This window comes from Mustela putorius, unplaced genomic scaffold (assembly GCF_011764305.1).
Source record: "Mustela putorius furo isolate JIRA1106 unplaced genomic scaffold, ASM1176430v1.1 tig00537227_pilon_pilon_pilon, whole genome shotgun sequence".
Taxonomy (NCBI): domain Eukaryota; kingdom Metazoa; phylum Chordata; class Mammalia; order Carnivora; family Mustelidae; genus Mustela; species Mustela putorius.
The window spans coordinates 35656089-35678357 of NW_025422368.1; the positions used below are offsets into that span (position 1 = coordinate 35656089).

The 22269-nt window shown below is 39.5% G+C and overlaps 1 protein-coding gene across 2 annotated transcripts in view; it reads left to right on the forward strand.

Moving 5' to 3' along the window:
• The first annotated feature begins 3137 nt into the window (after positions 1 to 3137).
• Positions 3138 to 22269, forward strand: part of LRP6 (LDL receptor related protein 6) — a 169520-nt gene continuing 150388 nt past the window's right edge. Inside the window, exon 1 of one of the 2 annotated variants that reach the window (XM_045073353.1) lies at positions 3138 to 3485. In XM_045073353.1, coding sequence (XP_044929288.1) covers positions 3431 to 3485 — 55 coding nt within the window. In that variant the 5' untranslated portion in view covers positions 3138 to 3430. The remainder of the gene's footprint in view (positions 3486 to 22269) is intronic. The other variant, XM_045073354.1, reaches the window with a different exon arrangement.

A 22269-nucleotide genomic window follows, 5' to 3' on the forward strand; every position in this document is an offset into this window, starting at 1 on the left:
TAATAGTCACTTGAATGGTTGCAAAAATAAATTCGTTAATTAGTGGGAATAATGTGCAGGCTAGGGTTTAACCTTAAACTATAGGTTTTCACTTAAGTACCTTTAAAAATTTGGAAAAAAAATATAGAATGTATTAATGGAAACTTAAGAACAGAAAAGTAAAGCAACTCTCATATTATTTTATGATCCTAATACCTGTTTCAACATACTTATTATTTACTTTTGATCTTTGCTCAAATATGTGGTAAATAAAAAATGTATGTTTGTACACGTATATATTTATATTTCACATAGCTATAACTCAAATGTATCTGCACTTTATTATGGTTTCAAGTTTAACTGTAAACATTTTCTAACACTGTTGCAAAGTCATCTGAACTCTCATTTTTAACAATGTATAATACTTCATCCCCCTACTTAGGTTGACAGCCTAAAGAGATTAGGTTGTACTCCATTTCCTGTTATAAATAGGAACAGATTCAGGTTTTGTGGGACTTGAAATTTATACAATTTTGAGAGATGTTTTCAGAAAAGGAATACAGAACCATCTTACTTTTGCAAACCATGAAGGCTCCCCCTGCCCCCTACCAGGGTTTGGAAGGGGCCTGTGAATGTGAGGCATCCTGAAGGTCAGTCTTCATCAGCCTCATGGTGATCCACTTCCAGTTATAAATAATCTTGCAATAAGCATTTTGAGCATGTGATTTTTTTCCCCCTCTTCTATTATTTTCCAAGGAATCCAAGTTATTATGACACCATTCACCTTGAAGAAGTTGGGAAAGGAAATGATCATTTATTGAGCACCTATTATATATTGAACAGTTTATATATATTATTTAATTTAATCCTTACTAGAAGCCTGAAGGAGGTATGAATCCTACTTTACAGTTGAGAAAACTGAGGTACAGTGCATTTAAATATCATGCCCAAAGTCACACATCTTGTAACTGGTGGGGTTTGGATCTTTACTGTCTCAGTCCAAAGCTCATGCCTTCTCTTCTCTACTACATCATGGTCTCTTCACAGCCTCACTGGCTTGACAGTAATATTTTCTAGGCTGTTGCTAAAAAACCTCGTTCTCAGTTATCTGTTTCGAGGAGGCCAGGAGACAAAACTTGCAGTCTCCCTCCCCCCCCCAAATTTTATTAATTTATTTGAGAGAGAGAGACAGGCAGAGATAGTGAGAGAGAGCATGAGTGGGGAGTAAAGGGAGAAGCAGACTTGTGCTGAGCAGGGACTTTGAGATCACGACCCGAGCTGAAGGCAGACGCTTAACCCACCAAGCCACACAGGTGTCCCAAAACTTGCAGTCTTGACAAGGTTCTTGGAAGAAGGTGGTTTAAATCAGTGGTGGTTAGACTTTCTCAGATGAATCTAGGAAAAAGTGATTTGACTACTTCTGCCCTCTGTCTGCTAACAGACACGTGTCATCTTGGTTCAGCACACATTCCTTGAAAGAAGAATTATCTGAAGTTGAAAGACTTGGGCTGGGTTCGAGTCCTGCTATTCACTGGTGTGGCCTTGGTAAGTCATTACCAAGTAAGAAAACCTGCCTCACTCCAGGCTAGTTTTGAGTATCCAGTGTGATGATGTATGTGCAATCACCTAGTGAACTCCCATGTTACTGAGGGACCGTAGTGCCCCTTATCTGAGGTTTTGCTTTCCGAAGTTTCATTTACCCATGGTCAACCGGAGTTGGGAAGTAGATGATTCCCCTTCTGCCTATTGTCAAAAGATCAATAGTAGCCTAAGGCGACCTCACAGTGCCGCATCATTTCACCTCACTTCATCTCTCATGGATACATTTTTATCATTTCATATCATCAGAAGAAGTGTGAGTACAGCACAAGAAGATAGTTTGAGAGATCACAATCACGTAACTTCTATTATAGTATATTGTTGTAATTGTTCTATTTTATTGTGAATTACAGTTGTTAATCTCTTATTATACCTAATTTATAAATTAAACTTTATTTTGGGTCTATATGTCTGGGTAAATACAGTGTATACAGGGTTGGGTACGATTCATGGTTGCAGGCATTCACTGGGAGTCTTGGAGGCACCCCCTTAAAGGTAGGGGGGCCTGCTGTATTAGTAACATTGTGGGAGTTGTTCCCCGCCGATGTGCCTCCAGGTAGGGGCCTGTGACAGCTGGACGGAATGCATCTGATGGCTCCATTATGGTTAACTCTGGCTGGAGTTCCTTCCTAGGCTGAAGCTGCCACTTCTTTTCAGGGGGATGTATGGGATGTTAGAAGAGGCTGTGCAAAACCAGTCTAAGACTCTAGTGAATCTCTTCCTCCTCAAGCTGCGAGCCGATCAAAAATGCCGAACACTTAGCAATAATCGCAGCTTGTAAAATCCCAAACATAGTCCTTACCAATTGTCCCTTTGCTCTGTCTTAGGCGCTGACACATTTATCTCGGCATTTCACCGGCCGGTATAAGAAATCGGTAGTCCCTGTTGGACTAATGCTGGGGACAGTCTGTAATTTTGCAAAGTCAGGAGAGAAAGACAAATCTCCGCTTTGAGTTGGCGTTTGAACATCCTTTCGCTGTATCACGTTTACAGCTGGTGTTAGCAGCATTCGTCTTTATTTTCCCTAAAGGAAAAAAGCTGAAGCCCGTCCCCAAGCCCGAAGGTTGAGCTCACGGCCCCGCGTCACGACCCGCGCGGCTCCCCGAGCACGGCCCGCAGCCCCGCCGGCGGCCCGCCGCCTCCCACAGCCCCGGCCCAGGTGTCCGTCAGCGGGCGCCCGGACCTCCACCTGGCTCGGCCGGCAGCGACCGCACAAAGAGCGGCGCAGGCGGCGGCCCGGCCGAGCCGCAGAAAGTAGTCCCGACCAGGCCGGGCCGATGTTGTTCGACGTCGCTTCACGCCCTCCGCGGCCGGCCCAGGAAAGAATCCCATAGGAATGCGCCGGCGGGAGGCCTTTTGCCTCCAGCTCTGCTCCGCTTGTCTGGCGGATCTCCCGGGGTCTCCACGCGGAGGCCGCGCGTGCGGCCCCCCACTTTCTTTCGTGGCTGAACGGGAGGCGGCGCCGAGGGAGGGGCTCGCCCGCGCGCAGGGAGACCTTCGCGGCGACCCGTGGCGGCGGCGGCGGCGGGCCTGCGGTATCCCTGCGCCGCTGCGTGAGAGGAAGAGGCTGAATGAGGAGCTGCGCGGGGGAAGCGGGGCGCCGGGGGAGGAGGCGGCGGCATGGAAGCAGACGCTGGCGTCGCGCGAGCCCCCGGCAGAGCGGCGCGGTAGAGAGGGCGGCGGCGGCGACGGCGCGCGCGGAGCCCTGACGTGCCCCTTTCTTTCTTCTCTCTCTGGAAAGCTGGGAAGCATGAGCGTGCAGACCTGCCGCTGCGGCGGCCGCTCCGGCTCCTCGCCTCCCCCTCTTCTGGCCGCCCCTCGCCGGTGAGAGAAGAGAACGCGAGAAGGGAAGATGGGGGCCGTCCTGAGGAGCCTCCTGGCCTGCAGTTTCTGTGCGCTCCTGAGAGGTGGGAAGGGGGGAACGCGAAAGTTGGTGGGATTTGGGGGGGGGGGGAGGTGGCCTTGTTTTGTGTGTGACTGGGGGGAGGGGGAAGGAGGGAGGAGAAGGGGTAGAGGAGCCAGGAGAGGCCTGGTCGTGGGGAAGGAGAGAGAAAGGGGCCCGGGAGAAGGGGCTGTGCGCTCCGCCCGGCCACCATGCAGACCCCTTCCCAGGGTTCCGGACCTTCCCTGGACAAATCGGAGCCTCAGTCCGGGCTGCTGGTCTGGGTGAACCCCTGGAGCCCCGTTCTGTCGCAGTGACTGAGGGGCTGTGCGTCTCTTTCTGCCTGGAGTCCTCCGGGAGAAGGGTCTTTGTATGCATTTTGGCTTTTAAAATGTTTGAGCCCAAGATGCCTTACCGTTGGTCTCCCCTCTCGAAGCCCCCACCTTTTCCGTGTCTCGTACGTGAACTTTTCGAGCCTTCTTACTGTTTTCCCAGGCCTCGTTACTACTAGTGATTGGCTTCCTTTGGGGGTAGAATGATCCTGGGTGAGGGCACAGTTGGAAAGTGACTTCGGGGTTATAGGTCCGAGCGTTTCAGCATTGGGATTCTTCTGAGCCTCGGCCCATCGTAGACAACGTTGCGGTTGTAACCCCGGGTATTCGGGACTTGCATCTATTTTCGGAGCATGCAAGTGTAGAGTTGGCACTAATAGGAAAGTCATCCTTGTGGGAAGAGGCGCCTGTCCTGGGACCCAAGTTATCATTTGCTGCGCTCCCCTGGGGACAGCTTGCACTTTGGTAAATAACATGGGCTAGCCTAGATAACTTGCTCAGAGAATCGCCTACATTCGATGGCCCTGTGGTTTTTTGAATTGGCCTGTAAAGCTGTCACATACGCTGTGACTTTTATTTTGTGACAGTTCACTGGGGTTTTTTGATTGGCCCGCAAGATTTCAACAGCTCTTCTCAAACTTATCAGTGTTGAACTGCTGATGAGTCTTGTGCTCTTGAGCATTTTACCAGCAGAGGAATTTAAGTACGGATCGATGCTATTAGCTCTGGCTGTGGTTTGGTTAAAATTTTCATTTGTGTTCGTGGTAAATTCTTTTCAGGTAGAAGACCTTTTGAGTCGATGGAGATTTTTAACTCTTAATTTAACAAGCTAAACTTTTGGTAAGCCTCCAGAACTTGGTGAAGTTTACAGGGCACGATGGTAACTCAGGATCTTGCACAAATGAGCCCAGTGTTGCCATTTCTGTGTGTGTATATTTATTTTGGACGAATGCAATTGACTTTTTTTTTTTTTTTTTTGGAGGAGGAAGAATTTTATTTTACTCTTCTGCAGGATTATTGTTAGCATGTTATATCTACTTATACTTAATAATTATGACTCACTCTAAGCATATTCCAAACCATTTTCATATGTAACCCTTTAAAGATAGTGCTTACTTAATATTCTTGGCAGAGAATTTAATGCAGTGTTGTGTCTTTGAGAGGTTTAATAAGTGTATGTTTATTTCGTTATAGTATACTCTTCGTTGAAAGGGATTTTGCTATAACTGTGAGAATCATATTTGATATAAGGATATGTACATTTTTAAGGACAGGAAATTAGTAGAATTAAATGTGAGAGTCAGCTGATTGGTTAAAGTCTTGGGGAGGTCCATAACCTGGGATACTTCTGGTTGCTCAGTTGTATTTCTCTGAGGGTAAGAATGTGATATAAATGCCATTTGTTTATTTTAACACCAAATTTGAGCCTAGAGTTGGGTTTGTTCCTTCCTGGAGTTTAGAAAAGTTGCACTTGGAGTATTAATTTGAAGTATGGTGTTATGTAACAAGACCTAAAAGAGTTAATGGTTTAAACAGCCTCATTTCTGGTATCAAAGTTTACATAAGTGGACCTCTCGTTTTAAATGTAGCATCTAATGATATAAGATGGTCTTTGAATTTAACATTACTTAAATGTGAGTACATAGTATTTGAACTAAAAAGGTATTTTGATGTGAAAGATTTTTATTCATACTGTAGATTCTTTTCATTCTTCTGTCATTCTCTGTTAATAATGGTGGCATTAGTTAACCTTGGAGTCTAAGAAAGATGTGATTAATTTGTTGCATTAAAATAATTATTTTTTCACAGAATGGGTATTAACATTGAAAATTTAACATTGGGATGGTGGGATTATGAGAGTTTGAGAGACCTTTTGTGCTGTAGTGCTGTTAAATCAACATCTGAAAGCCAAAGAATTACTTGCTGTCATCATCTGGGCATCCCTATCCCTACCATGGGAAGACAAAGTGTAATGGAAAGATTTGGGGATTTCGACACTAAAATCTTGGGTTCAAAGTCTGTGCTTCTCTACTTAATAACTGTGATTCCAGTCTAGTCATTTTCTCTGGGCTTCAGTACCTTACCTCTAAAATGTAGGTAGTAATGATCTGATTTACATGTGTAATGGGCACATTAAATGAAATGATCAATATTAATGATTTGCTAACATTACTTTTGTTATAATTTTGTATTGTGGACATACCCTCAAATGGTAGGAATTTGAGATTTAATTTGTATAAAATTTACAAATTGTTACAAGTAGAAGAGATCCTGATAATTTTGGTCTAACAGCTTCATTTGCAAGGGGGGTTACTCAGATTCAGAAAGATTATGATTTGATTAAGCTCCTATAACTAATTAATGGTAGAGGAATATTAGGGATTTATTGGTAGGAATTTATTAATGGTAAGGATTTATTGTTTGTTCTTTTAACCCACTGAGCCACCCAGGTGCCCCAAGTGTTCATTCTTTTAGCAAATATGTTTGGAATACCTACTGGGTATCAGGTTCTGATATTATAGTGGTGAGGGAAATAGACATGTCACTGTTCTAATAGATCTAACAATCTGGGTTGTCTTCCTTACTATTCTTTTAGTTTCATCTAGGTATTGATTAGAAAAGATTATATCTCTGATTTTTCTAGAGGGAATATTTTTATAAGAATATAAATTTTGGAATACCATTGTGCATATGATCTGCAGATACTTTTTCTCAGCTTGAGGAGGCTTTGTTGTTTCATAAACATTTTCTGCTACTTAGTTTTTTAAAAAGTATATTAGTTTTGGTGGGATGGTGAAAAATACTGTACAGACAAGCCACCGTGTTTTCCATCTTATCTTTTGTAGAAGTGGTCCTTGGGAAAGCTTTTTCTTTAATATCAAATGTAAAATCTCAAGGAGGTAGAATGAATTTTGGAGTGGGCATCAGGAAAATTAGATTCTGGTTCTAAGTTTGTCGTTAACTGTCTGTGTTTTAACCTTGGTTAAGTCATTTAATCTCTGTACACCTTATTTGCATGAGGATGATGAATCCTTCTTTTGGAGATCCTTAATTTACATTAACATGTTAAGGGCTCTGATAGAATGTGAAGTAGAGAGACCAATTTTAATTTTGTTTAACCCACTGTTTCCCAAACTTGATTTTTTTTTTAAGTTTTATTTATTTATTTATTTGAGAGAGAGAGAGAGAGGGAGAGAGAGAACACAACCAGGCAGAGGGCAGAGGAAGAGAGAGAAACAGGCTCCCAAATGAGCAGGGAGCCCGATGTGGGACTCAATCCCAGGACCCTGAGATCATGACCTGAGCTGAAGGCAGATGCTTAACTGACTGAGCCACCCTAGGTGCCCCCCAAACTTGGTATTTTTTTTCCCATAAATCCTTTTAACATTCGGCTGCACCTTTGATGCAGGCAACACACTTGGAGAGAACTGGATTGGATGACCCTTTGAGCATGAGGTTGATTAGTGTGATGATATTTAATGATAATTTCATGTAGTTGAATTTGATACTTTCCTACTTATTTGGTTTTAGGTTTGCTCATCGAGCTAGGGAATAATCTGATTAGTTATGTGTAAGGTTTCAGTTCATTGTTAATCATGAGGCTTAACAGAGATTTCCCATAGTTTGGTTTCTCAGAGTCTTTTATTTTGCTTTAATTGGAGGTTTGTCCATTTGCTGAACTGAAGTATTCTTCCATACAGTTACATTGCTTTATCAGAAATGACTGTCTTTTTTGACTATCAAAGAAGATTGTATGGAGGGTATATAAAGTGAGAATATTTTATGTGAGCTTAAAATTTAAACATATCAGAAAAATAAGTAAAATAGTAACCTGTTTAGGTCATGGGTAAATATTCTTGAATATTTAATCTCATCTTGGAAGTTTTATTGCAAGTTTATATTCAAAGAAGACTGTAAAGTGGGGCACTATAGCAGGAAGGTATGGGCTTTGTTGATAAACCAAGTACTACTTCATGCAACCTTGGATAAATAACTAAGCTTTAGTTTCCTCTCCTGTTAAATAGGGATGATACCTTACTAGATTTTTATGAGAACTGTTGAGATAATATTTGCAAAGGGAGAGTATAGTGCATAGTCAGTAGTAGACTTTGAATAAATGGTTACTAATATTTAGGTGGCTAAGTTAAAAGAAATATTAGTGCTCAGGAAAGATTAATAAAACATTTAAGTGTCAGGCACTGCTATAGGGAGTCAATAGTTTTAGGTCAGTGGTTTTTGAACTTTTTTTTTTGACTCTTCCTCAAACAAAACAGAAGTTCCATGAAATGCTTTCACTTATGAGATATATATATATATATATATATATACAAACTCAGGACCTCAGAACCCTCCTACAGTGTTGGTGGGAATGTAAGCTGGTGCAGCCACTCTGGAAAACAGTATAGAGGTTCCTCAGAAAGTTTAAAAAAAAAAAAAGTTAAAAATAGAGCTACCCTATGAGCTAGCAACTGCGCTAATTGGTATTTACCCCAAAGATACAGATGTAGTGATCCAGAGGGGCATGTGTACCCCAATATTTATAGCAACAATGTCCTCAGTAGCCAGACTGTGGAAAGAGCCTAGATGTCCATCAACAGATGAATGGATAAAGAAGAAGTGGTGTGTGTGTGTGTACACACACACACACACACAATGGAATATTATGCAGCCATCAAAACCTGAAATCTTGTCATTTGCAGTGATGTAGAGGGAACTAGAGGACATTATCCTAAGCAAAGTAAGTCAGTCAGAGAAAGACAATTATTGTATGATCTCCATGACATGAGGAATTTGAGAAACAAGACAGAGGATCTTAGGGGAAGGGAGGGAGATGAAATAAGATTAAACCAGAGTTGGAGACAAACCATAAGAGACTCTTAATCTTAGGAAACCCACAGAGGGTTGCTGGAGTGGAGGGTGGTGGGATGGATGGGGTGGCTGGGTGATGGACAGTGGGGAGGGTATGGGCTATGGTGAGCACTGTAAGACTGATGAATGACCTGTACCCCTGAAACAACTAATACATTATTTGTTAATAAAGCAAACTCAGAACCCCAAGATCAAGAGTCACATGCTCCATCATCTGAGCCAGATAGGCACCCCACTTCTGATATTTTCTGTTTTATTTTATATAACTAAAATGGCTACTATATTAAATTTATTTTAAAAGATTGCAGCTTTAACACTTTTAGGTGATTATTATAAATAAACTAGAGGATAAATAGTAGAGTTGATTGTGATACTTATTTACTTATTTAAGAGTTAAGCATGGGCAAAATAATTTTATCAAAACATTGTTTAACTGAGAAATTTTTTATTGTATTATTTCATTACAACAGTTATAATTATTCAGTTGGTAGACTTCTCCCTGCAGGATGGGTAAATGCTATACTGAGTTCTTGCATTACATGTTTAATTCTTTGTGTGAGAGTTTATGTATGTCCTGTAAAATGAGCCTCATCTTAATGAATAGAACACCATCATGTGAATAACTTTGAAATACAGTCAAATACGCAGACCAGGCAACCTAAGAATGGGATATTTGCCCTTGAAATTACTAATTTAAAAAATAATTTGTCATAAATACAAGGAAAATAGTGTTATTTGATATTACTAGCACATGCTTGGTTTCTTAGACTTGTGTTATTTGTGGCAGTGACTATCCTCACAAACAGTTCAACGACATTTACACGTGAGACAGGAAAATATTAAAATGTGTCTGGGCTCTATATGGTGAAGATTACTGGTACTTCAGTGCTATGATCCTTTTTAGCAAGGTAACTTGCTAATTTTTAAAAAGATTTTATTTATTTATTTGAGCAAGTGAGAGAGTGCGCAAGAGTGTGAGTGCACATGTGCACAAGTGGGGGGTGGTGGAGGAACATAAGGAGAGGGAGAAGCAGACACCCTGCTGAGTAGGGAGCCTGACATGGGGTTTGGTTCCAGGACCCTGGCATCATGCATGACCTGACCTGAAGGCAGATGTTGAGGCGACTGAGCCAGCTAGGTGCCCCATAACTGCTAATTTTTATTTCTGTGATACCTTGTGTGGAAGGGCCAGGAGATTGGGGATGCAAAGGGAAATCATATTTTTAGGCAAAAAATTTATTAAGTGAATTTTTAAGTTATAAATTGACATTAGGACTAAAGTTGTTGATTACATTCTCAGTAAAAAATGCAGAGGTGAATATGATTGACAGTGATCCTGTTTTTCAAGGAAGTAGTCATTCAGATATTGGAAAAGTTACCTTTATCAAATTATGTATGTTTGGCCACGAAGCCTTTTTCTCTGATGGCCTTGGTTAGTCATTACTTTATTACTCTTAGACCAAAATCACATTAAGTGATACCCATATCAAGGATATGGGTATAGGGGTCTTTCTCATTATTGGCTAGCTTTATTGGGAGATGTAATTTAATTGTATCCATATATCCAATTTAAAGATGATGTATTTTGCAAGTCTGAGAAAGCTACATATGAACTTCATTAACATGAATTCTTAGCTACACTGTTATATGGTCTCTATTTGTAAGTTTCTTGATTAATGCCAGTGAGGACAACAGTTCTTTGTTAGATATAAAGTGTTTCAAGAATAGATTTTTTTTCCTCTTCATAGACCACCATGAACCAGAGCTTTGCATATATTAAATATTCTAAATTTTACACTTAACATGATATTAAAAGATGAGAGTTTTTATGACATTTATGCAGTCTAGGGCTTCATTTTGTGTTTTATCTCAAATTATTAGACATAATTTAAATTTGTAGCTACTATAATTTTTTTCTTATCACAGATTAGATAGAGAAAACTAATCAGAAGTAAATCAGTGTGTTTATGTCTGAGATTGAATTTGAAATGTGGATTTTGTAATGTGTTTTCTGATTTTAGGCTATAACTATTGCATTGTTAATACAATTAACATGTGCAAGTGTTTTTTTAACCCAGTTTTTTTTTAAAGATGTAATTCACATACCATAAAGTTCTCTGTTTAAAAGTGCCACTTCAGTGGTTTTAGTATATTCACAGGGATGTACAGCCATCACCACTGTCTAATTCAAGTACATTTTCATCACCCCAAAAATAAACTCTGTATCCCTAGTAGTCACTTTCCATTTCCCCTTCCCCCAGCGGTTGGTAATGACTAATCTACTTTTCTGTCTCTATAGATTTGCCTGTTCTGAACATTTCATATAAATGAAATCATACAATACGTGGCCTTTTGAGTATGGCTTTCACTTAGCATAATGTTTTCAAGGTTCATTTATGTTTCTAGCCCATATCAATACTTCCTTTTTATGACTGAATAATATTCCATTGTGCAGTTATATGAAGTACTTACAACGAGTATGGGTTTGATCATTGGGATCTTTATCTTCAGAAATTATTTCTGAAATCTCTTTTTGAAGTTATAGAAATAGATATGAAAAAAATCTAAGTTCTTGTTTTTCTGCTGGAAAAGTGCTCAGTTCACCACCACCCCATTTCTGTGTATTGACTTACATAGAGCCCTGTCTCAGTTGAACTTTTTTACCAAATTCCTATTAGATTAATAGGATAGAAGGGGTATTAGCAATTACCTGACCCAAATTCTTCATTTTTATAAAGTAGAAAGGTGAATGAATAACTTAAGGTTAGGGTGCTGGTACTTTGGACAGTAATTTCACATGTAGTGCTTTTTGTATGCACCTAATTTTACGTTGGCCTTTAAGTTTTGGAAATGTACCAGTCATTTTTAATAGAGGAAAATAAATGCCATTGTTGTTTTGGAGTTTGCAAATTGGTGGTTTGTCATAATACTGTTAAATAAAAACCAGTCTGGATTTAGGTAAGGGGAGACTTTTCAAAATAATTATTAAAAAAGGAGAATGCTCTGACTGAAAGATCTGCAAGTGTCTCAAAATCAAACACACAAAATAACTTTTATAGAGAAGGTTAACCAGGACCAGCAGGAACTTTGTATGGGAGTGAGTGAGGAGGGTAGGCTAGGTAAGCAGATTACATGATCAGGATAGCTTAACTGGATTTGTTTTCCCCCTGTGGTCAGCTGATACTTGGAATTCCCTGTTAAGGAGGAAGTCCTGCACTACTTGCTTAACCTTAGGGCAAGCCAAAGTTTAGGAGCTTGTGGGAAAGAAGAAAAGCTTGACTAAAGTTTGGTCAAGCCAAATCAGTGGATAAGTAATGAACAGCGTGAGCACATGGTCAGTTCTTCTGTTTAAAACAAAATTTTTCACTATTAGGGATATGTTTTAGTCAGTTAAGGCTTATAGCTTTTTGCTATAACAAAAATATTATAGACTGGATGGCTTATAAACAACAGAAATTTATCTCTCACAGTTATGGAGCCTTGAAGTCCCAAGATCAAAGGCGCCAGCATGGATGGTTTCTGGTGAGGATCCTCTCTGGGTTGCAGACTGCTGACCTCTCTCGGAATCCTCACAGGATAGATAGGGAGAGAGGAAATAAGCTCTTGGCTCTTGAAAGGGTACCTAATCCCATTCATGTGGACATCACCTTCATGGTCCCTCACCCCCATGGTCCCTCACCCACCCCCCCTACACTCATGACCTCATGTAAGAAGGGCTAATAACTCCCCAAAGGCCTCACCTCCTGATACCTTCACATAGCGGGGGTAGGGTTTCAAGAGGATTTTGGGGGGCACATTTAGTCCGTCACAAGGTAGAATAAAAGTCATTGTGAAGTTGATATCATTATATTTGACCTGATTATTTCTGTAGGTATAGGCCTTGTGAGTTGGCCTTGCTGAACTTTTTTTTTTTTTTTTTTAAAGATTTTATTTATTTATTTGTCAGAGAGAGATCACAAGTAGGCAGAGAGGCAGGCAGAGAGAGAGAGAGTGGGAGGGGGAGGAAGCAGTCTCCCCGCCAAGCAGAGAGCCCGAAATGGGGCTCGATCCCAGGACCCTGGGATCATGACCTGAGCAAAAGGCAGAGAGAGGCTTTAACCTACTGAGCCATCCACGCGCCCCTTGCTGAATGTTTTTATAAGGAATCTTAGATTGGACTTGAAGAAAAAGTTATTATTAAAGTATAGTTGACATGCAGTGTTATAACATGCCATGTTCTGTTTCAGGTGTACATTATATAGTGATTTGACAGTTCTGTATATTACTCAGTGCTCATCATGACAAGTGCAGATGTCCTCTGTTGCTGTCCAGTCTTAGTTACTGGCTGTATTCCCTGTGCTGTACTTATCACCTCTGTGACTTATTTATTTTGTAAGTGGGAGTTTGTACCTCTTAATTTCTTTCATTTTTTCCCCATCGCTTCCCCCATCGTCAGTTTGACAACCATCAACTTGTTCTTTGTATTTAATAGTCTGGTTTTTTTAATTGGTTTTGTTTTTTAGATTCCACATATAAGTGAAATCATATGGTATGTGTCTTTGACTTACTTCATTTAGTATAATACCCTCTAGGCTCATCTGTGTTGTCACTGATAGCAAGATTTCATTATTTTTTTATGATAGAGAAGTAGTCCATTGTATATGTGTGTGCATGCACGCCTCATCTTCATTCATCTGTTGATAGATACTTGTGTTGCTTCCTTATTTTGGCTATTATAAATTATGCTATAGAAACAAAAGCGTACATCTATCTCTTCAAATTATTATTATTATTATTTTTTGTTTTCTTTGGGTAGATACCCAGTAGTGGAATTACTGTATCATATGGTATTTCTATTTTTAATTTTTTGAGGAACATCTCTGCTGTTTTACAGTGGTTACACCTGTTTACATTCCCACAAAAAGTGCATGATGTTCCTTTTTTTCCACATTCTTGCCAACACGTGTTGTTTCTTGTCTTTTTTTTTTTTTTAAATTATTTATTTATTTATTTGACAGAGAGAAATCACAAGTAGGCAGAAGTAGGCAGAGAGGCAGGCAGATGGAGAGGGAGAAGCAGGCTCCCTGAGCCTGACGTGGGGCTTGATCCCAGGACCCCGGGATCATGACCTGAGCCGAAGGCAGAGGCTTAACCCGCTGAGCCACCCAGGCGCCCCTGTTTCTTGTCTTTTTAATACTAGTCATTTTCACTGGTGCAAGGTGATTATCTCATTGTGGTTTTGATTTTCATTTCTCTGATGATTAATGATGTTGAGCATTGTTTCATGTGTCTCTTGGCCATCCGTGTCTTCTCTGGAAATATATCTCTTCAGGTCCTCTGCTCATTTTTTAATCAGATTGTTATTTTGGTATGGAACTGTATAAGTTTGTTATGTATTTGGAATATTAATCCCCTATCAGATAAATGATTTGGAAATATCTTCTCCCATTTAGTAGGTTGCCTTTTTGTTTTGTTGATGGTTTCCTTTGCTGTGCAAAAGCCTGTATTTTGTTGTATACTCAATAGTTTATTTTGGATTTCACATTTTTTGAAAGATTTATTTGAGAAAGAGAGACAGACAGTTCTCTTCCCTCCTTGAGAGAAACCCAATCAGACTCTACACTGAGCAAGTAGCCTACTTGGGGTTTGATCTCATGACCCTGAGATCGCAGACTGAGCAGAAACCAAGAGTTGGATGCTTAACCAACTGTATCTCCCAGGTGCCCCTGGATTTCAGTTTTATAAAAACCTCTTGAAGCCAAGGAAGCAAAGTCAAGAATTCACTATCAGGTTTCACAGGTAGTACCTGTAGATTCTGGTGAATTCTTGAGGTTCTCAAACATATCCCAGAGTTTCTGGGCCTGGAAGTGATCTTGCTTACCTCACCTGTGAGGCTGGGAACCCCAAGCCAGGTACCAGTATAGTTTTCCTCAGAGAACTGTGAGCACTGACTTCATGAGGTCAGCCATAGCTCCTTAAAACTGTCTGGTTATATTTAATTAAATGAGCACTGCTTTCAAATATGGCATTCTAGTCAAAGCCTCAGTTGCATAAGCAATGTTTGTTTCCACCTAGGGGACAGACTCTTATTGAACCTGTGCTAATATTTATATTGCTGTGAAAATAAGAATACACAATAAAAGTTTTTGAATGATGGAAGAGTTAGGCAGGGAGGAAAAAAAGTTTTATTTCTGTTTATAAAAGCATAGTCTGCTTTAAGTCACTAATAAGTTATAGATAACATAAAAGAAAAAAGAAAAGAGTTCTTTATATCCAGAAAAAGGAACATTAAAGCATCAGCAATATCTCAAATAAAACTCGTAAACATCCTTCATTGGTTTGTTCTATTAATTCTTGTTCTGCTAGATCTTGGGTTAGTAGTTTTAGGAATCTGCTTCTCCACTAGCTTTTTGGAAATCCTGACTTAGTCCATTGGTATGGTCTCAAAGTTATTTAAGGGATGCCATTAGAAGCCCAAGACTATACTTGGTATAGTCCTTTTTCAACAGACCTTTTTGTTGTTGTTGAAGATGAGCACTCTAGCTTATAGCTGATTTGCAAGCACTTTCAGAGAAGCATCAGATAGAACAAAAAACTTTCTGTAGATGACAGAAGACTTAAAATGTGGCGATTAACTTAACTCGATAATTTAATTAATTAACTAGTTAATTTTAAAATTATCTCCATGTCCAGTGTGGGGCTCAAACTCATGATCCTGAGATCAAGAGTCAGCTGCTCTACCAAGTGAGCCAGCCAGGTGCCCCACTCTGGTAATTTTAAAAGTGAAAGATCTGATGAGAGTGTGTTATAAAATATAATGCTAGTAATGAGGAAATTTGGTTGTTTGGTGGCATGCAAATCAAAGTCAGGTCAATCCAAAAAAGTTTTAAACAAATTATCTGTAAGCATAATAATTAACCTTATTTTAAAGAAGAATAGCTATTGCATCTAATTTATGTATGAATGTGTATATGATCTTTGCAGAGAATGAAACTGTAAAATATATAATAATCCTGAGCCACATGTGCCATCAAACATATAGTTAGAGGACATCAAGAATATATCAAGATTAGGAAGGGGTGGTGGTGGAACAGGGTGGGAGGGGAACTAAACCAAAAGGAATATATCAAGATTATTAAGTAGAATTTTTTAGTAAGTCTAGAATAAGTCCTAAACATTTGTATAATAAAACTCCATAAGTAAGTGATGAGAATTCTGATTGAGAAACACTGGCCTGTCTGGTAGAATATAATGTATTAGATATACTGTACATGACCAAGTTAACATAAAACTAACTATATAACTGAAGTTATCAGTGATGATACTATAATATTGTAATCTAATATTAGACAAAACAGCACCAGGACTCCTGATAAATAGAAACATATGGATGGTGAGAGTATTGATAAATTTCTAGACTTCATATAACTTCTGAAATAATAATAATATATTTTACTTATATAGATTTAACCTAGCAAAGGTAAGCATCACTTCTGATTTTGAAGTGCTTCCCATGCAAATCATAACATTTGATCAAGTAAAACTAATTATAATTATTATTTTTTTAGAAGATTTTATTTATTTATTTGAGAGAGTACAAGTTGGGGGGAGGAGGGAGAAGCTGACTCCCCACTGAACAGGGAGCCCAGTGCCTGGCTCGATCCCAGGGCCCTGGGGTCATGACCTGAATTAAAAGCAGATGTTTAACCAACTGAGCCACCCAGGCACCCCAATCTAATTATTTTTAATACCTCTCTTTACAAGGTGAAAGAAGAAATTCGTTGTGAATTCCCAGGAAACCTTTGGGAAATTTCAAAGATAGTCATAGGGGCATCATTTAGGATTTGATTTTGAAAAGGTGGAATGTCAGAAGTTGTCAGGAGAGTTAGAGATTTGAACATTTGGTTAAATAGGATCATGGGTCAGGGAGAAGAAATACTTGGCTACTTATTTTACCAAAGTGTCAAAAAAATTTTACTTAAAGTAAACATAGGAAAGAACATGATGAACCATAGCTCTTTCAAAAGTGAGAAGACTTTGTCTTTTTTTAAATAGTCAAGATATGATAAAGTCAGTTTCAAGCACAGGAAATTCTGATAAGATGCAGTGTTTTTGCCTTCTAGGGCGATTACTCAGAAGGTAAAGAAAAAACTTTTATAACCTTTATTCATTAAAATTTATTTATTTATTTTAGAGAGTGAGCACAAATGGGAGAGGGAGAGAGAATCTCAAGCCGACTCCACATGGAGCCTGGTGTGGGGCTCCATCTCAAAACCCTGACATCATGACCTGAGCCAAAACCAGGAGCGGACACGTAACTGACTGCACCACCCAGGTGCCCCTTATAAACCCTCTTTATCAAGAGTAGACCAGTGACTCCAGAAAATTCTGTATTTTAATAGAAGATCAAATTTTCACTTTGTGCAAGTAACTGTATTTGATACTAAAGCACTTTTCAAAGCTCTTACAAAATAAATATATCAGATCTTAGCCAGCTTTGACCACAGGTTTGACATGATATAGACTACATGAGAGGTGGCTGAAAGTTTTAGGCACCCAGACATGGGGAAGTAGATTTTGGTGGTTTGAGTCCAGCTTTGGACTCAGAACTGGGATTGAGTTTTTTTTCTCTGCATCATAAACTTAATAATTGCTGGTCTTGAGTCAGGTAGTTAATATCTCTGAGTCTTGATTCTTCATCTGTAAAATTGGCATAATGATACAACCTTCCTTACAGGGTCGTTTTAAAAATTAAATGAGACACTGTATATAAAGCACTAAGGATGCTGCTATCATTGTCATCATTATTTGCATAACTGTTTTATATTCTGTTGACATTTTTGGCATCATTCTGGAAGAGTAGAGTTGTGGTTATGGTAAGGCACTGTGGGTAAATGTCAGAGTGAGCAGTTCTTTTAAGAAAATCTGGAACCCAGAAGAAATCTAGGTTCTTCACTTACTGGCTCTGTGACGTGACCATGGATAGGTCATTTCTTTGCGTCTTTGTTTTCTTAATTACCAGCAAAGAAGGGACACCTGACCCAAAACCCTCACAGGGAAGTGATGAAACCAAATGGAATCATACATGTTAAACTGTTCTTAAAAATATAAAAATACTATATGTAAATGTTACAAAGATTAAACGTTAGTGAAGTTTTGGTGGGTGTGTCTCCCAAATGGGGCCCTATCAACAGGCTACTTGAGTGCCATTGCTCACATTTTGATTAATATTGATTATTAACTTGACCATATCATTATAAGAAGAACATTTATTTTAAGCGTACTGTGTGAAAGACATGGTGACCTACTTTCCCCTCCATACCTCTAGTATTGGAGGCAGGGAACACGGCTTCAGTACCAGCACTATCCTGTCTAGATACGGGACTTTGGAGTGGTCAGTTGACCTCTCTAGACATCTGTGCTCATTTCCGCAGTAAGGAATTGAGAGTAGTCTCTCTCTAAGCAATTCACTGACACCCATGTGTACCCTGGTTTAAGTGATCACTCTCTTGTGTGGAGTGCTGCAAGTCCTAAGTGATTTGTCTAATTTTGCTGCCTCTCCAGCTTCTTCCTCCACTTCTGTTTCACCTTACTGGTCAATCTTTTCCAGTGGTCATCTTTAGTACCTTTTCTGTTGCCCTTGAGATAAAGACAAGCCCTTTTCTTAGGCCTCTAGACCTGTCCTGGTCTGCCCTGCTTGCCTCTTCAGCTAAAAACAGTTGCAGCAAACATCTATCTATATATCTATCTAAACACATAAACAGACACAAATAAATAGCCTATAGCTTCAGTTTGGAAGTTTCAGCCCACTGGTAGTCTATATAAAAGCTCTCATTGTTCCTTTATATTTTTACCATGGTTGTGTTTCTGGTAGATGGGGCAAGTTGAGGTTACCTGCCCAGTCAGTATGAGGACTGAAGTGTCTCCACCAGTATTTGTGGAGGAAATCTTTTAAGACTTTCTTTCCCTCATGTGTAATCTTATGTAATCTTATGTAATCTTATGGAGACTGTGTACCAAATTTTGGGTGAGAGACTAAAGACCAAGGGCTATCTGGGTGTCTAGATAGCTCAGAGCTCATCTGAGCAGATAAAAGATCCAGGCTGCTTCCAAGTCTGTCTGTCTTTCTTTCTTTCTTTCTTTGAGTGCAGGAGAGCGTGTATATACAAGTGGTAGGGGAGGAGCAGAGGGAAAGGGAGAGAGAAGCTTAAGCAAGTTTCATGCCTAGTGTGGAACCCACCACAGGGTTTTGTCTAATGACTGTGAAATCATGACGTGAATTGAAATTAAGAGTTAGATACTTAAATGACTGAGCCACCCAAGTGCCCCTCCAATTCATATTTTTAACTCAGGTCCCTGAGAGCCCCTTACGAGTTTCTAGTAGGGAAAAGGGAGGTTAATGCTCAGGTGACTATAGGGAGTTGAGGGTTTGGAGTAGGAAGGGAAAGGTCTGATAGGGTAGATAGAGGGTTGGAGGAGATTGGGGTGCTAAAGGAGGATGGATAAAGGATTCAAGGAAACTGACAGGAAGGTTGAGGGTGGTAAAAAGGACGAAGAAAGAACAGAGGGTGATGGGAAAAGGAGAGGTTTTAGCTGAACCAGTTTGGGGAGGTGCCAAGTTTTGCAAGGAGGATACTGAAGTTCTAAATTGTCTCTAGTAAAGTTTTGCCATTTAAAAAAATTTTTTTGTAAGATTTTATTTATTTATTTGCCAGAGAATAAAGTTTTGCCATTTTTGAAGACACTGAGCTGAATTAGTGCTAAAATGGTGAAGCATGCAGTCAGTGGGGGAGGAGGGAGGGTGCTCAACAGAATGAGTTTCTTATGGGATTAAATGATTAAATCATAAATAAGAATTCAGAGGGGGGGCGCCTGGGTGGCTCAGTGGGTTTAGCCTCTGCCTTTAGCTCAGGTCTTGATCTTGGGGTCCTGGGATCGAGCCCCACATCGGGCTCCCTGCTCAGTAGGGAGCCTGCTTCTCCCTCTCTCTCTGCCTGCCTCTCTGCCTACTTGTGATTTCTGTCTGTCAAATAAACAAATAAACTCTTAAAAAAAAAAAGAATTCAGAGGAACTGGGAAAGAGTACAAGTGTACATTGCGGATACTGTGGGTTTGCTTCCAGACCACCATAGTTAAGTGACTGTTGCAACAAAAGAAGTCAAATGAATTTTTTAGTTTCCTGTTTTATATAAGAGTTATGTTTACACTGTACTATATAGTCTTTTAAGTGTGCATTAGCATTATGTCTAAAAAAACAACATATATACCTAGATTTTAAAAGTATAGCTAAGAAATGCTGATCATATTCTGAGCTTTCATCAAGTTGTAATCTTTTTGCTTGTGGAGGGTCCTGATGTTGATGGCTGCTGACTTATCAGGTTGGTGGTTGCTGAAGGTTGGGGTGGCTGTGTTAATTTCTTAAAATAAGAAAACAGTTGAAGTTTGTTGCATTGATTGACTCTTCCTTTCATGAATGATTTCTCTGTACCATGTGATGCCATTTGATAGCATTTTACCTATAGTACAATTTCTTTAAAAACTGAAGTCAGTCTGGGTGCCTGGGTGGCTCAGTCGCTAAGCGTCTCAGGTCATGATCTCTGTGTCCTGGGATAGAGCCCTGGCTTCCTGCTCAGCGGGAAGCCTGCTTCTCCCTCTCCCACTCCCCCTGCTTGTGTTTACTCTCTTGCTGTCTCTTTCTCTGTCAAATAAATAAATCTTAAAAAATTCAAGTCAAACCTCTCAAACCCTGATGCTACTTTATCAGCTAAGTTGACATAATATTCTAAATCCTTTGTTGTCATTTCTACAGTCTTCACAGCATCTTCACCAGGAGTGGATTCCATCTCAAGAAACCACTTTCTTTGCTCATCTGTAAGAAGTAACTCCTCAGCTGTTCAGGTTTTTTGAATTGGATGAGATTGCAGCAATTCAGTCACATCTTTAGGTTTTACTTCTCATTCTCATTTCTGTCACATCTGCAGTTACTTTCTCTGTTGAGATCTTGAACCTCTAAAAGTCATCCATAAGGGTTGGAATCCAAACTCTTGTTAATATTAATATTTTTTATCTCTTTCCATGATTCATGAATATTCTTTTTTTTTAAATTTTTTTATTTTTTATAAACATATATTTTTATCCCCAGGGGTACAGGTCTGTGAATCGCCAGGTTTACACACTTCACAGCACTCACCAAAGCACATACCCTCCCCAGTGTCCATAAACCCACTCCCCTCCTCCCCCCAATTCATGAATATTCTTAATGGTATCTAGAATGGTGAATCCTTTCCAGAAGGTTTTCAGTTTACTTTGCCCAGATTCATCAGAGGAATCACTGTCTACAATAGCTATAGCTTTATAAAATATATTACTTAAATAATAAGACTTGGACATTGAAACTACTCCTTGCTCTGTGGCCTGCAGAATGGATGTTGTGTTAGCAGGCATGAAAACAGCATTAATCTTGATGGACATCTCCATCAGACCGCTTAGGTGACCAGGTGCATTGTCAAAAAGGAGTAATATTTTGAAAGGCATTTTTTTTTTTTTTGAGAAGTGGGTCTCAACAGTGGGCTTAAAACATTCAGTAAACCCTGTTGTAAACAGATATGTTGTCACCCAAGCTTTGCTGTTCCATTTACAGAGCAGGCAGAGTAAATCTAGTATAATTCTTAAACACCCTAGGATTTTCAGAATGGTGAATGAGCATTAGCTTCAACTTAGAGTCACCTAACAAGAGAGTCAGTCTATCTTTTGACAATTTGAAGCCAGGAATTGACTGCTCTCCAGCTATAGAAGTTCTAGATTGCATCTTTTCCTAATATAAGGTTGTTTTGTTTTCATTGAAAATCTATTGTTTAGTGTAGCCACCTTCCATAATTATCTTAGCTACATTTTTTGCATAACTTGGTTCTGCTTCTATATCAGTACTTGCTGCTTTACTTTACATTTTTTTTTTTTTTTTGGTTACAGAGATGGCTTCTTTCTTTAAATCTCACGAACCAACCTCTGCTAACTTCAAACTTTTCTACAGCTTCCACACCTCTCTCAGCCTTCATAGAATTGAAGAGAATTTGGGCCTTGCTCCGGGTTAGGCTTTGGCTTAAGGGAATGTTGTGGCTGGTTTGATCTATATAGACCACTGAAACTTTTTCCATATCATCAATAAGGCTGTCATGCTTTCTTATCATTTTTATCTTGACTGGAGTAGCACTTTTAATTTCCTTCAAGAGCTTTCCTTTTGCACTCCTTGGCTAACTGGTGCAAGAGGCCTAGCTTTCAGGCTCTCTCAGCTTTTGATATGCCTTCCTCACTAAGTGTAATCACTTTTGATTTAAAGTGAGGAATCTGTGACTCTTTCACTTGAACACTTAGGGGCCATTGAAGGGTTATTCATTGGCCTCATTTCAGTATTGCTGTGTCTCAGGGAGTACAGGGGCCTGAGGAGAGGGAGAGAGGGGAATGTCTAGTTGGTGGCGCATTCAGAACACAGAAAACACTTACCAATTTTGTTTTTCTTACATGGCTGCAGTTTGTGGTGCCCTAAAGTAATTAGAGGAGTAGCATTGAAGATCACTGATCAAAGATTATCACAACAAATAAAATTATAATGAAAATGTTAGAAATATTGGG